This window comes from Talpa occidentalis, unplaced genomic scaffold, assembly GCF_014898055.3.
Source record: "Talpa occidentalis isolate TD23 unplaced genomic scaffold, MPIMG_talOcc4v2.1 talOcc4.5, whole genome shotgun sequence".
NCBI lineage: Eukaryota > Metazoa > Chordata > Mammalia > Eulipotyphla > Talpidae > Talpa > Talpa occidentalis.
In genome coordinates this window covers 39,131,083-39,147,902 of record NW_023604861.1, presented here as the reverse complement: position 1 = coordinate 39,147,902, position 16,820 = coordinate 39,131,083, and the positions used below count along the sequence as shown (strand labels likewise).

Below are 16,820 nucleotides of genomic sequence, written 5' to 3'. Positions count from 1 at the left end.
ATCACCTGTTGTCAGAGTCATGTTAAATTGGCATGTTAAATTTTCATAAGTATATTTCTAATTTCTTAAAATAAGTGGAGTTTGCTTCCTCCTCTTGATGTCTCCCAAAGCATTTAACATCATTAATGATAAATTTACTGATTGAGTCCTCTTAGAGATTTTATTCTTCCTTTTAATCCTGTTGATAAAATGGTATGGATTATATGTACTCAGTTATGGCCCTTATCAGGAGACCTTTGAATGGTGAGTGGTACGTAATATCCTACACCACAACTCTCTTGATGACATACAGTATGCATTTTTGGGGTATCAATTTTTCCACACTTTTACTTGGTCTATAGGCAATGTGGCCCTTTCACCACAATTCCAAGACCAGAAACAAATACGTGAGTCCTTTTTTCTGATATGTGTTTAAAACTGTTCTGTTGTACCTGTTTAGTGAAAACCATGTCAAATAACCTTCAAAAGTTACGGAAATTATAAGTAAAATCCACTAAAAGTCAGTGATTACATTTATCAGATATGGTTGGTAAGCGTAGACACTTTGATTTTTTGTCTGCTTTATTGTAGATTAAAATTGTTTCTCAAAAAATCAGAAAGACTAACATCATTGTAGAGTTTTCCTGTTTCTTGAGAGGCTCTTTTAATTTATAGAGGGAGTATTTGATACCGTTGTATTGAGAATGACACTGTATTTTGTAGACCAACAAAATGCATGTAAGAATATATATCACACCAATCTGGCATTATCAACTGGAATGGTAAGTTTCTACTAGTCAAGGTTAAGTGTGCCCCAAACTTCGAGTAGAGCGAATGAGCTGTTAGTATTCACGGACTGTACATGGACCCCATGGATTCTCTTTCAGTTTGCCTAGAATTCCAAGTTATGTGGATGAATCTGCTGGTCCTGTTACTCTCTCTTTTTAAATGTTGGCAGATAGACTTAGTCAAATCCATTAAATGTTTGGCCATATGTAATACAGAGGTTATTTGCTTCTTTTCTGTACTTTTGGAAAGGCCTTCATTAAAGAAGTTCTGCCATAGAATTCCCAGAATGATCTTTGGCAAAAATCTTGTGTGATATCTAAGGCCCTCTTCATGTTGTGTGACAGCACAGCCCTGGTTATAGCCTAGTATTTGATCTGTCTTATCTCGTTGCCAACTTTTGGCAGCAAGGAAGATGATGCTTATAATGAAGGAAGAGTTGGTGAGGGGAGTATAAACTTTGTTTTGTAGAATCTTTCTTTAAGTGCCCCTCAGCCCTCACATAGAGGCCCATGACAACATCTTAAAAATGAATGTGGCTGAGGGCCTCCCTGGTGGCGCAGTGGTTGAGCGCTGGGTTGCGAAGCTGCCCGCAGCCTCTGCAGCACCAGTTCGATCCCCAGCTGCTCCCCGGCCACCAGAGGAGGGTCCCACATGGCGCGCAGACCTCTCCTGCCGCCCGCCCGCTGCTCCCCTCAGCAGTGTGCTTCGTTCCTTCTGCCTGCTCTGCTCCCCGCTCTGGCTCTGGTGAATTCTCTCACCCTCCCGTGCTTCTGACTGTACCCAGTGCTTGTATAAATAAATAATAAATTAAAAAAAGAAAGAAAGAAAAAAATAAAAAAATAAAAAAAAATTAAAAAAATGAATGTGGCTGAGATCTTTGCATAGTGTAGGACATGTACTAGATAGCGATAATGAATTTTTCTAACTCGAGTTTACTGGACATTTTATCCTGTGCACTGTTATGTACTTTATTTTTTTTTAAGATTATTTATACAAGAACTGGGGTACAGTCAGAGGCATGTGAGGGTGAGAGAATTTACCAGAGACAGAGTGGGGAGCAGAATAGGCAGACTGACAGAAGACATTGATGAGGGGAGCAGTGGGCGAGGCAGGAGCGGTCTGCCACACCACATGGGTTTCTCCCTAGCTGGCCAGGAATCGAACTTGCGCTGCAGAGGTTGCAGACAGCTTCACAGTGTGGCACTCAACCCGCTGCGCCACCGGGGAGGCCCTGTTATGTACTTCACAGCGATCATACTATTTAATTCTTAACAGCAATCTTATGAAGTAGATACTTTAATTCTCATTTCACAGAAAAGTGGGGCCTGTAAAAGAAAAGTGTATATTTGAGTAATGCCAGCCACTGAGATGTGTAAGTGGTAAAAAAGTAGTTTTAAAGCTGGAAAATATTACATTTTGCATTTATGATTTTGGCAAATGAAAAATGATACTCAGACTAGTTAATTTGCTAGTGTAATGACAGATTGACAGTTTTTGTGCCTGATACCTAGGTATACCTTTTTTTAAAAAAAATAAATTTTATTGTGATATAATTTATTTGGATAGTTTTTTAGATATACCATATAATTTGTCTATCTGAAAGTTTCAATTTAATGGTTTTTTAGCAAATAAACATGCTTGTACATCCATCACCATAATGGACTTGAGAACATTTTTATTATCCCAAAAAGAAACCTGTACCGATTAGGGAGTTATACCCTATTCTTCTCCACTCCAGGCCTTTGGCAACCACTAATCTACTTACTTTTTCTATGGATCTGCCTATTCTCGACATTTTGTATAAATGGTGTCATACAGGATGTATTGTCTTTGTGACTGTTATTTTACTTAAACATGCTTTCAAGGTTTATTTCCATTGTAGCATGTATCAGTACTACTTTATTTTTTTAAATTTTTTAAAAGATTGATTTATTTATTTATACAAGCACTGGATACAGTCAGAAGCGCGGGAGGGTGAGAAAACTCACCAGAGCCAGAGTGGAGAGCGGAACAGGCAGACTGATGAAGTACACTGCTGAGGGGAGCAGTGGGCGGCAGGAGAGGTCTGCACGCCATGTGGGACCCTCGCCAGGCGGCCGGGGATCAAACTGGCATTGCAGAGGCTGTGGGCAGCTTCGCATCCCAGTGCTCAACCTCTGTGCCACTGGGGAGGCCCACAACTTTATTTTTATTGCTGAATAATATTTTATTGTGTAGATATGCTACATTGTATTTATCCATTTTTTATATTTTTCAAAAGAATACTGTTTTCTAATAGCCAGGTTATGGAAATAACCTAAGTACCCAAATAACATGAGTGGATTAATAAGATGTGGCGGGTGTGTACACATGTGCACACACACATACACTTACACTGGAACACTAAATTATATTATATGTCACAACATCAAGATGAAATCTTGATGAAATCTTGATGTTGTGACAACTTGTATGGAATTGGAAGGGATTATGCTAAGTGGAATAAGAAGTTAGAAGGAGGTAGACAAACACAGGATAATTTCACTCATGTGGCATATAAAGAAACAGAACAAAGGAACAGACAAAAACTGAACCAAAACAAAACCTACAAATCTTATTGTAGAATTCAGGCTACCAGAGGGAGAATGGGAGGGGTGGGGGGTAAAGGAGGAAGGGGTCCCAATGGACTAGGGTTGAGGACTATGGGTGCTTTGATGGTGGGTGTGGTGTGATAACGTACATTTGAAGAGATGGAAACATATAACCCTCAGTCATATACAACATTATAAATCAATGTTACCTTAATTAAAGAAAATACAATTTCATTTTTTAGAAAGAATGCTATCATTTTAATGAGATTTGTGTTGGTCAGTTTTTTGTTTGGAATAATATTAGTGTCCTCTATTCTCTTGGAAAGTATTTAATCACCTAAAGCAGCCTTGCGATGGAAGTTAACACCTCTTTGTATCTCAGTTTAGCTGTGTAATCTTGACAATTTTTACCTCCTTGCCATTTCACTTAATGCATGAAGGATAAACCATGATGTAAACAGATAGTATTACTGTGTTACTAGCCCTTTTTTTGTTTCTAAACATCCTCATCTTTAACACTCTTTCAAGAATATTGATGAAGATACTGCCCTTTGATGTACTGGACTAAAATGAAAACTGATTGTTAAGGGTTTGTTAGAATATAAATTTAACAAGTGATATGCTCAGTAATGTTCATAAATCTAATGTTGCTAATATTGAATAAATTAGAATACAGACAGGTATTTTAAACACAATAACCAAAAATTTTAGTATTAGGCCAGTTTTTTAAAAACAAAAATTATATTGTAATGACTGGTAATATACTTGTAAACTTGTCAGTTTTTATAGAATATGAAGGAACATTGAAGTTATGAGACAGGGCCAGGGGAGTTAGCTTAGAGTTGTGAGAATCAGAGTTAGAGAGTAATTTCTTCTCCTAAAAGGTGATATATTTATTTTTATTTTTTTTAAGATTTATTTATTTATGCATACAAGAGCTGGGGCACAGGCCAGAGATGCGGGGGATGAGAGGATCTACCAGAGACAGAGTAGGGAGCAGAACAGGCAGATTGACTAAAATACACTGCTGAGGGAAGCAGCAGGCGAGACGGGAGAGGTCTGCCTCAGCATGTGGGTTTCTCCCTGGCTGGCCGGGGATCGAACTTGTGCTGCAGAGGCTGCAGATTGCCTCACAGTGCGGTGCTTAACCCCTGTGCCACCAGGGAGGCCCGAAAGGTGATAATTTTAAGATTACAATTTAAAGGCATATCTTATGGGTTTGTATGACTTACCCACTTCTCTCATTCCATTTTATTTCCTGGTATGGGGAAACTAAAAACAAAGAACATTTAAATAAAACTTCTATTTATATTAAGAAAGCAACTACTGGGGCCTCCCTGGTGGCGCAGTGGTTGAGCACTGGGTTGCGAAGCTGACCGCAGCCTCTGCAGCGCTGCGCTGGTTCGATCCCCGGCTGCTCCGCGGCCACCGGAGGAGGGTCCCACATGGCGCGCAGACCCTCCTGCCGCCCGCTGCTCCCCTCAGCAGTGTACTTCGTTCCTTCTGCCTGCTCTGCTCCCCGCTCTGGCTCTGGTGAATTCTCTCACCCTCCTGCACTTCTGACTGTACCCAGTGCTTGTATAAATAAATAAAAATAAATCTTAAAAAAAAAAAGAAAGCAACTACTGGGTAGTTCAAGAACAGGTACCTCCTCCCTACCCTTTCTCGTCACCAAATGTAAGTATATTCAGATATAATTTCATATTAAAGATTTATCTGAGAGATGATTTTTTAAAAAAGTGATTGGACTGCGGTAATTATATTAATGACCTGAGTTAAATCAAGAAAGGATACTAAAAGTTTGCGGTGTTTCACTATGTACTCTATTTCTCAATTGTGTTACTTTAAAAAAAATTTTATTTTTGCGTAGAACTGGGGTGTAGGCCAGAGGTGCTGGGAGTGAGAGGATTCAACAGAGACAGAGTGGGGAGCAGAACAGGTAGATTTACTGAATATACTGCTAAGGGGAGCAGCAGGCAAGACAGGAGAGATCTGCTTTGCCATGTGGGTTAGCTCTCTGGCTGAGATCTAATTCAGGCACTTGTGGTGATAGTGCTGAGACTTAACCCCTAGGCCACCGAGGAGGACCTTTACTTAATTGTTTTAGATGAGTGAAGTAATGAAGACAATTTTTATGACTTGGATATCATTAGACAAATTCATTCAACTGCTAAAAATGTTTTTTATTTTTTCTTTGCTATTTGAGAATGCAGGACTTGATTCTCCAAGATAACCTTTTTTTTTTTATTATTGGAATAGAATAATAACTGAATGACATTAAATTTGTCACTCAGGATTTGAAAAATCTGGCAGATTCCTTCTGTAGGGGAACACTCTCCTTTAATATTATAATATGCTAAACTTATTTTATTTTATTTTATTTTATTTTTTTATAGAGGCATGTTTTATTTGTTTGTTTGTTTGTTTTGTTTATACATGCACTGGGTACAGTCAGAAGCACAGGAGGGTGAGAGAATCCACCAGAGCCAGAGCGGGGAGCAGAGCAGGCAGAAGGAACGAAGTACACTGCTGAGGGGAGCAGTGGGCGGCAGGAGAGGTCTGCGCACCACGCGGGACCCTCCTCCGGTGGCCGGGGAGCAGCCGGGGATCAAACCGGAGCCGCAGAGGCTGTGGGCAGCTTCGCAACCCAGCGCTCAACCACTGCGCCACTGGGGAGGCCCGCTAAACTTATTTTAACATAGTTTGACCTGTAATTGTTTGGGTTTGTTTTGGAGTAACTCTAATTTATGTCATGACTATGATAATGTAGTGTGAATTTGAAATTCTGGAAAAAGCATTGGTATACCTGTCTCGTTTATTCTGTGCTTTATACATGCCATATAAGATTGTCAAAGTTTTTCTGGTTTTAAAAGCAGGAATTGTCTCTTTATGGTTTTAAATTTATTTATATAGAATCTTTATGTTTAAAACATTTATCAATCTGCTAGTGACTTCTGATGTTTATTATCTAGGTTTTAAATAAACACTAAACCTGATTAAAATTTACTAAAACTCCTTTAATGTACCTTTTTTTTAGACCTCATAGCTAATTCTGTTCATACTTAAACATCCCCCACCCCACAATCAACCAATATCTTAAACTTTTAAAATGGTCATTCTAATAAGAAAACTGAGATTGTTTTCAGTGACTTACTTTTTGACATGCCATGGCAAAGTTGTAATTTATCCTGGCTGAAAAAAAGAAAAATCTGGGCAAAACTAAAGACCAATTGTCATGAAAAATTTAAACCAGAATTAACTTTAACTAAATCAACTCCTCAAGGATTTAGGATGGAATTTCAAACATTACCATGGGAGATCTGGAGAAAAGACCATTTTACTTAGACCTTTCTATTTTTCCTTGTGTTATATAAGAGAGAAGTGAAACTTCTTCAGAAACATTATCTCTGCTGGGGCCAGCAGATACAAAACACAATATTTCAACTGTAGCTCTAACACCCAACCTTTAGCTGAGATGACTAATTTATCGGTCCGATCCTGTTCTTTTTTTTTTTTTTTAAAGATATATTTGTTTATGCATACAAGAGCTGGGGTACAGGCCAGAGATGTGGGGGGTGAGAGGATCCATCAGAGACAGAATAGAGAACAGGACAGACAGACTGAATGAAATACACTGCTGAAGGGAGCAGCGGGCGAGATAGGAGAGGTCTGCCTCGCCATGTGAATTTCTCCCTGGCCAGCCGGGGATGGAACTCATGCTGCAGAGGCTGCAGATTGCTTCATAGTGGGGTGCTTAATCTCTTGCGCCACCAGGGAAGCCCCTGATTCTGTTCCTGTAGTGCATTAAGCTTATACACTCTGGAGTCAGAGTGCTTGGGTTCAAACTTCCAGTTTTGTCTCCTCTTAACTGGTTGACCAGTGTCAACAAATCAGCATCATGTTGTGGGGGATTCCTGAGATAAACCACATGATGTACTTACTACCACTACATTTTATTTTTTATTTTATTCTATGTTATTGTTTACTGTATTGAACTTTTAAAGTTAGGGACTGGAGAGAAACACTTTACATAGCAATGTCGTGAGTTTGTTTTTAATAAGTTTAAGAAAGTCCTTTTACTATATTGTCAGAGATTTGAATCACTTTTCCTTTACTAAGCTACTGGCTATAACATAATATTTATCTACATCGTGATACTTGAAAAGATAAATGAGTAAACAGGAAGTGAGGGAACTTGATAGAAGCTCATGTTTAAATTTTGATGTTATTTTGGATATTAACCTTTGTGCCATGAAAATATTACCTGATATATAGTCTTTGCTATATAGTAAAGAGTAAAATTAACTGACATTTTGTTTAGTCTTATATTTATAGTTTTCAAAATTTTCACCACCCACATATGCTTTGGTCTCACAGATGATACTGTGATACAATATTCTTTCCATTTTCTGTAGTAGACTGTTATCTTGAATTTAACTACTGGATAATTACAAGAACTGTATTAGAAGCCTGTCAGATTCCTAGGGCAAGGTTACAAAGCCACCCAGAGCATTATTCAAAACAACATTGTGCATTTAGTAAACCTGCCTGCTTGCAATTTGTGACAACACTTAATTTGTTTGCTTATAATTTCTACTAAGAAAGAGATGGTGTAGAACTGTGTGAGGAGTTGATATCTCACTTGAGCTACTACGTTGAAATATTTTTTAAGTTTTGAAATGATAATTATCAATATTTGGTATTTTATTTAAAATGATGGGCCTCCCTGGTGGTGCAAGGGTTAAGTTTCAGCACTATGAAGGTATTGGCAGCCACTGTAGCATGAGTTCAATCCCCTGCCAGGGAGCTAACCCACATGGCCAGGGAGCTAACCCACATGGCTCAGCAGACCGCTCCTGTCTCACCTACTGCTGCTCCCCTCAGCAGTGTATATCAATCAATCCGCCTGTTTTGCTCCCTACCCTGTCTCTGGTGAATCCTCTCACCCCTATCCCGCACACCTCTGATCTACAGCCCAGTTCTTGTATGCATAAATAAATAAATCTTTCAAAAAAAAAAAAAAAAAAGAAAATACACTAGTAACAACAATAACCAGAAAAGCTCTGAAGAAATTGCCAGGGAACAATTTCCCACATACACAGAACTGGTAGGCACAAAGAGTTTCAATGGGTGAGTTATTTTGAACTTAAATGAATCATTAAATGGTTTTAGTTCAGAGAGAGAAGTTCCCAAATTCATTTTGAGAAAGTCAATGTAATACTGATAGGAAACATGGCTAAGTGTGTGCATACATGGGAATAAGCTAGTCTCACATGGATTTTTAAAAATATTTTTCATTGAGTTAATATTGATTTACATATAAAAGCTAATATTTATTGTCCTTCACCATTGCCAGGTCCTGCAGACAATATGCATTTTCTTCATTGAACCTTGCAGTCACCATGTAGGGTGTGGCTACTGTTATTATCTTAATTTTATGAATAAGGAAAGCTTTTTTTTTTTTAATAGAGGCATGCTTTATTTATTTATTTGTTTGTTTTATACATGCACTGGGTACAGTCAGAAGCGCGGGAGGGTGAGAGAATTCACCAGAGCCAGAGCGGGGAGCAGAGCAGGCAGAAGGACCGAAGTACGCTGCTGAGGGGAGCAGCGGGCGGCAGGAGGGGTCTGCGCGCCATGTGGGACCCTCCTCCGGTGGCCGCGGAGCAGCCGGGGATCGAACCTGTGCTGCAGAGGCTGCAGAGGCTTCGCAACCCAGTGCTCAACCACTGCGGCACCGGGGAGGCCCAATAAGGAAAGCTTTTGACACAAAAGAATCTCAGAGTGATTGAATGAGGAATGAATGTTGCTTAGAAACACAACTATAAACTGGCAGCAGCTACATTGGGAATTGAGTTTTTGACTCAAGAAAACTATAACTTAATCTTTTATGCTAAGATATAGTAGGAAAAAGGAACCTTGAAGTAAAAAGATAATCTGGAAGAATATTGAGTAAATTGTCTTTTATAGTGTGTATAACTGAGATAAGTAGGGTTTTTCATTTTCTCCCAAGTACGTATGTATTAAAATTTTTTAAAGCTCGGATCATGTACCACAATTTTAGTCAGGAAAACTGATATTTTTCAAGTTAGACTAAAGTGTTGGGAAGTCTGTACTACAATTATGTAGTCTTTTCTGCCTGATCTCTAAAACTCATTTTCATTTTCTTTTAAAATAAAAAAGACTAGAACGTATAAGTTTCTTAAAATAAAAAAGACTAGAACGTATAAGTTGCACTAATCAACAGAAGTATTCTTATTTGCAGATCATGAAGCTATTTCAATGGCAGATGTTTGAAAGTATGCAGAGAATTTGGCTGTGAAGAATTCTTCACAAAAACTTTGTGCTAAACCTCAGAACTATGTTGCACAATTCTACCTCGTTTTATGTAATACATCAATTCTTGAAATTATTTAAAAGTATTTTAAAAAATAGTAATAGTGGTAGCTTTTGGGAAGGGAAACTATATAAAGGGGAGATGATAAGGTTTTATGTGCTTGTAATATAGATATGTTCATATATTAACCTATTCCCCCAAATAATTTTTTTGTTTATATATATTTTAATTTTATTTTTATATTCCCCTTACAATTGCAACCCCCTTATTTTGACCCCAAGCCCTCCTTTCCCCGCCCCCACCCCCCATAGAGTGTCTCTGGTTCATAGTTGTTTGTTGATTTTTATATTTTCTTTCTTATAGTTATTCTTTTTCCTGGTCCCTTATTTAATTTTTCTAGATTCCTGCTATGAGTGAGACCATCCGGTATTTTTCTTTTTCTTTCTGGCTTATTTCGCTGAGCATGATCCCTTCCAGCTCCATCCATGTTGCTGCAAATTTCATGTGTTTATCTTTTTTGAATGCTGAGTAATATTCCATGGTGTATATGTACCACATCTTCTTGATCCAGTCATCTATTTTTGGGCATTTGGGTTGTTTCCAAAGCTTAGCTATTGTAAATAGTGCTGCTATAAACATAGGGGTGCAGGTGCTCTTTGGAATTGATGTTTCTGTGTCCTTTGGGTAAATACCTAGGAGTGGAATTGCTGGATCATATGGAAGCTCTATGTTTAGTAGGTCAAGAAATCTCCACACAGCTCTCCATAGTGGTTGGACCAGTTTGCGCTCCCAACTTGGGGGGAATTTTTAAAGACTGTTTTTAACTTACTTTTTTTTCTTCAGGAAAACGCTTGATAGATTTCAATTTAAGCAACTTCATAGGGGATCTTGGCAGGATGTTTCACAATAACCATTTACCAGATTGAGCTGTGCTGTAGGAGAAGTATGACAAACAAATTATTTAAAGTCTTTATGCTTTTTAATATCCAAAAACCTGTTGAATAAATTTTTATTTACTTAATACAGTTGCAATAATGAGTTTCTTAACTATCTACTTAGGACCTTATACATTGGCATATTGAGGGAACACGCCTACTGTTTGCAGATTTAACTGTTCCTTTCTTTTTTCTTTAACTTGATGGTATTGCCACATATGTCATCTACCACAACAAATGATGATTACAGAGTGTACTATATCGAAATTTGGGCAGCCTTTGCTTTCCTGCTAAAACTTGGGGTGATTTTTATTATTGCTGTAAAAATATTGTTAAAGGTTTGCTTTCAGCACATACCCTAAATTTACATGAAATACGTAGAGAAGGAAAAGTCACAAAATAGTTGAAAGTCTGTTTATCACTACAGTTTCACTTGCTTATTAGAAACAGAGGGTTTGAAAACTCTATAATCTTTGACAGATTTTAATTCCCAGAAGTCTGCCCTCTCAATTTCCACCCATCATTTGTGATTTATTTTTGTTCTATTCCAAAAACAAATGGGAAAATAATCTTAGTGTGCCAAAACACCAAAAAATCCCATAATATAACTGTTTGTTACTTTGGAGTTCTAGTGTATGAGAAACTCTTTTAAGTAAATTGGGAAGGGGCCTGGTTGAAATGATGTAGAAAAAAACCAAAGTGGATAATTATGGTTTAATGGTCTTCATCAAAGAAACCTGAAGAATATTGTCAGTCTCATTTTAGAAATAATAACAAGATATGTTGCCATAAGCTATAAAAGTTACTTAGGGTAGAGGGAGCTAATGATAGACTGAAAGGTTAATTAAAATGGAATTCTGTTATAGGTTCAATTATCCCTCCCCATTCCCATTTGTATATTGAAGTCTCTGCCTCTGGTATCTCAGAATGTCACCTTTATTTGGAAATAGGGTAATTGAAAACCACCTTAAAAATGTAATCAAGTTAGCGTGAAGTTATACTAGAGTAGAATGGACCTTTAATCCAATATGATTGGTGTCCTCATGGAAAGAGGAAAGGATACAGGCACATACAGGGCAGCACAGTGTGAATATGAAGGTGATCATCTCTACACCTATGAGAGAGGTCTGGGACAGATCCTTTCCTCAGAGCTTCCAGAAAGACTTAAACAGACTCCAGAATTATGAGACAACAAATTTCTTTGGTTGAAGCTACCTAATTTGTGGCCTTAGCAAACTAATGTAAACCCTCATAATTTATTTATTTAATCTAGGAAAATTCAATATTTGAAATTTTGCCATGCTTTCATTTCAGAGTTTGGAAACCATTTCAGAATGTGTGGTCATAAATTTTCTTAGGTTTCTGATAACTCAGAGTTTAGACAATTTGTAGGTAATATGTTTAAAAGGCAGGAGTTTATTATGAGCCAGGCAGGCAACTATATTTCTGCAATATTTTCCTTCCATTTATGACAATAGAGGGAAGATTATTTCCAGTGACCTGAGAGATATTCCTCAATATCTTGTTCTAAGATTCAGAGTTGGTCTGTTTCTTTTTATTTGTTTATTTATTATTTTTTTAATTTTACATATTTTTTACATCATTTTTCATTTTTGCACAATGCATGCATTTTCATCTTGGTTATAGTCCCCATACAATTCCCACCCCTCCTTGTTTTGATCCTACTCCCCCCCACCCCGTAGTGTGTCAGAGTTGGTCCGTTTCTTATATATGAACTAATAGCATTTTGGAGACATTAAAAGATGATCATCTTTGAGTATATATCTCCACTTCAATGGACTAGAAAAGAGTGGCCATGTTTTTCATGAGAGGAACAAGTACCTTGGAAGGAGAAGATGATATGGTTAAACTGGGTGTGAACTGGGAAGTCCCCGGGGACCAGGAGGAACTGGCTTTTTTGCCCATGAGTAAGTTTATAATAAACTCAGATTAGAGAAGCCCTGCAAAAGAATATTAAAAACCATCCTTCAAATACAGCTTTTTACATATTGCTTTTTCCAGCAGAGCCAAGTAACTATCCCAAAAACAAATTCACACCATATTTGAGACTGACTCTAATTGTGTACAGGTAAAGAACATAAACCTTGGAGTCCAAGTTAAGTCTCTGCCACTTATCAGCTGTGTGACTTGGTGTAAACTTTTCCCCTTCCCCTTGTGCCTCCATTTTTCCATCTATAAATTAGATAATCCAATATTATCTCCCTCATAGGATTTTGATCATTAAGTAAGGTGGTAATCTATGTAAAAAGTGAGCAGAACGCCTGGTGCATATAAAGTTCTCATAAGTGCTAGCAAAGGCAGCAGCTATGTGGCCCTTGTTTGTGCTCTTCCTTCTGTCCATTTCGTCCATAAATATGAATATCTTGTAGTGTTATAAAGTCAGTCAGTTTTAGGATTCATGACTTTAAAATAACATCTTAACAAAACAACCTGGAAATACCCTTCCAGAATCAGCTGATGCACTTTTGAAAATTAGGTCATGACAATCAGAGAAGACTGTAGGTCTCCTAGTTCACAATCTTTCTTAATGTGTGTTGCTGTCTTCTAAATCAAAGACCACGTGTCTTTGATTTAAACTCTTTCTGAATTAAACTTTTGCTTAAAAGGAACTGATTTATTTTCTCTCTACTTTTGTGTGTTTGAATTTTTTCTGAATAAACAGTTTAAATATCACTGCAATCTTTGAACTGAAATGAAAAACAATTGTTTATAGAGCAAATTAGAATGTGCTTGATTACACATAGATGGTCTTTGTTAGGGAACAGAAACACCAGTTACAGCATTTGCCTCTGTAGTGAAAGTAGCATTGATTATAGTGGTTCTGTGACAAGATGGTTTTCTGCGACTTCTAAATTTGTGGAGAATAATCAGTTCCTCAAGTCCACTTATAGGCTAGTAGAATAGGACAAGGAAGAAAGTAGTAACAAATATCTGCAGTTATTTGAAACTCTGGAGACTATAAAACTCAGAGACTATAAAACTCCAGATAAAGGTCTGGAGATCTCTCATAATATCCACACTCTTAACACTCACTACCAGATATTAGGAGTCATAGATTTAGATGAGGAGAAATACTTTGGTTTCATTTTGGTGAGGACTGCTCATGTGAATTGTGTTGATAAGCCTCTCTCTCTGTCTTTGGTGCATAACTTTGGGTGAATTTCTTAACCAAATTCTGTACCTGTCAATGGATGGAGATGATAGCCCCATGCTTACCTAATACATAGGATTGTTGTTGCATAAAATGAAATCATGAAAATTAACTCAATTCTGAGATCAGCCTTCTTAGAAGTCTAGGAAGCTTAACTATAATGAGCTCTTAGGAGAAATGAGAAGTATATGTTAACAAGCACATGTTCATGCTAGACTGGATTGTGGTATTCACCTCTCAAAAAAGAGGGAGAGCCAAATGACTAGATTTTGGCTGGTTTATATACTTTATTGCCTCTGGCTATATGTGTGTGTTTTATAGTGTAATTTTTGAGCCTCCTCCTTTCTGTTTTAAAACTTTGGAGAGCCTGTTATATCTAACTTGTTTTTACCCAAAATAGGAAAAAACATTTTGAAATGAAATGACCCAAATGTGTTTTAGGGTTATTACCTATACATTTAGAGCATAGCATTATTGAAAGCACAGATAATATCTGTATACTTATGATAACGTACATTTAATTTAGGTAATTAAATTCTTATGGTAGAACTAATATTTAAACTTACTGTAGTGCTATAATTTTAAAAGATTGAAACTGCTTTGTTATAATGAAACTTTAGATATTTCCTATATAGTAGACTTACTCAAGGAAAATAAAGTACCTAATTTTATTATCTGTGGGCAAGAACTTTTTCTTACATTTTAGATAATGTTACAGAGAGAATGGCAATTTAAAAGTGTAGCAAATGAATACCATTACCAAAGGACATGTAGGGCACTATTAAATGAGTTGACAAGTGCCTTTTTACTATATTTGTAAAGTAGTTCCTTCTAGATAGTCCTCATTATAATTTAGTATTGTGAGTCATAGATTCTAAAATCAGATATATTTAAAAATGTTTTATTTGGTTTTTACATGTAACTTTAAATTATTTTTATATCAAATTAACAGATTTTTGAGTAGATTATAAACCCTCTCTGAGTAGGATCAAAACAGGGGTGGGAAGAGCACAAGGGACTATGATCGTGGTACATGGGTGAATGGGTGGTGGGAATTTCATGGGGACTGTAACCGACATGAGAAAGCATACATTGTACAAAAATGAAGAATGATGTAAAAAATATGTAAATTAAAAAAAAAAAAACCTCTCTGGGTTAGTTTCCTTACCCATAAAATGAGGTGACTGGACTAGATTAAATTTTAAGAGTCATTCAGTTTTAAAATCCTTCAATCTTATAACCAAATAGAAAATGAAAGTTAATTTTTCCATTGAGTTAAAAGCTGTTTTTAATCACAACCCACATTCCTTGTGACAGTGTCATATTTATTAAACTCACAGATTTTTTGTGTCAAAAGCTTTTGTTGAATTTTTTTAAAATATTTTTTAAAAGATTTATTTATTTGTTTATTTATACAAGCACTGGGCACAGTCAGAAGCGCGGGAGGGTGAGAGAATTCACCAGAGCCAGAGCAGGGAGCAGAGCAGGCAGAAGGACCGAAGTACACTGCCGAGGGGAGCAGCAGGTAGCAGGAGAGGTCTGCGCGCCATGTGGGACCCTCCTCAGTGGCCGGGGAGCAGCTGGGGATCGAACCGGTGCTGCAGAGGCTGCGGGCAGCTTCGTGACCCAGCGCTCAACCGCTGTGCCACCGGGGAGGCCCTTTTGTTGAATTTTTAATTGTACATTTCATTTCTCTGTCACTTTTTTTCTCACGAATATTTTTCTTATTAATATGGGTTAAAATTATACATAAAAGGATTACTCAATGAAAACTTGGTTGTTAAAACCCAAGATTGGTAGTGAAGTTGAGTCTTAGATATTCTTTGCATTGTTAAGATACAAAGTAACTGGTGATATGAAAGCTAAATATATGTCCAAGTATAACATATTTTGGGGTTATTTTTAACTAAAACGAACCGTGTTTAATGCTTTTATTCCCTTTCCCCCTCCCAGCTTGGTGATCCAACAGCTATTTTTCCTGCCGTCATTGTGGAACACGTTCCTGGTGCTGATATACTCAATAGTTATGCTGGTCTCGCCTGTGTGGAAGAGCCCAGTGACATGATCACAGAGAGCTCCCTGGATGTTGCAGAAGAAGAAATCATAGAGGATGATGATGACGACATCACCCTTACAGGTATGTGCCTCTAATAGCAACTTGCTGCAGCATAGCTTAAAGCATTGTTTCCACCATGTGATTTTTGGGAAAGCCCCTAACTTTTCCTGCAGAAAGTCAAGTCTCATAAGGAGAAGGAAAATGCATTTTCTTTCTATCTGCCTGTGTTTCAGAGTGCTTTCTCACCTTCCCTTTCTTCTTTCCTAAATATAATGAGATAAGTATGGAAAAATTTTATTTTAAAATTAGTAACACCAACTTAATTCATGAAGTCTTCACTTTGCACTTTTTATATGCCTAGCTTTATATACCTGATAACAATGGGAAGTTGTTTGTCGGGAAAAGGATAGGAATGTTCTTCTTCTTCTTTTCTTATTGCTGCCACAGGAAGCAAAATAGAAAATAGACCATGACATAAATGTAGGATATGGTTCTGGTATTTGAAGAGAATTTAGGTTCTTCTGGTTTAGTCAGAACCAATAGGATATTTCAAACTTGAAGAGTTTGTAATTGTGAGATAGTGAGTGATAATGTTATTTTTGCCAGTTTTAGAAATTGGTGCTGTACTTAAATATTTTATATATTTTATATTCATATATCTTAGCCACAGATTTGGAGGTGTTTGAGAAAATTATTTGGAAGCAAAGTTTGTTTGAATATTCTTAAGTTAAAAAGAATAGAAAAAATTTTTTAAAGATTTTTTTTTTTTTAATTATTCATGCATACAAGAACCAGGGTACAGGCAAATGTTTGGGAGGGTGAGAGGATTCACCAGAGACAGACTGGGCAACAGAACAGGCAGACTGACTGAAATACGCTGCCGAGGGGAGCAGCGGGAGAGATAGGAGAGGTCTGCTGGGCCATGTGGGTATCTCCCCGGCCGGCTGGTATCACACCAGTGCTATAGAGGCTGCAGACAGCT

At 37.3% G+C, this 16,820-nt stretch overlaps 1 protein-coding gene across 5 annotated transcripts in view; it reads left to right on the top strand.

Moving 5' to 3' along the window:
• Positions 1 to 16,820, top strand: part of ELF1 (E74 like ETS transcription factor 1) — an 81,812-nt gene that overhangs the window by 52,947 nt on the left and 12,045 nt on the right. For all 5 annotated transcript variants that reach the window (XM_037526922.2, XM_037526921.2, XM_054701416.1 and 2 more), the window contains exon 3: positions 15,736 to 15,919. In XM_037526922.2, coding sequence (XP_037382819.1) covers positions 15,736 to 15,919 — 184 coding nt within the window. The remainder of the gene's footprint in view (positions 1 to 15,735; positions 15,920 to 16,820) is intronic.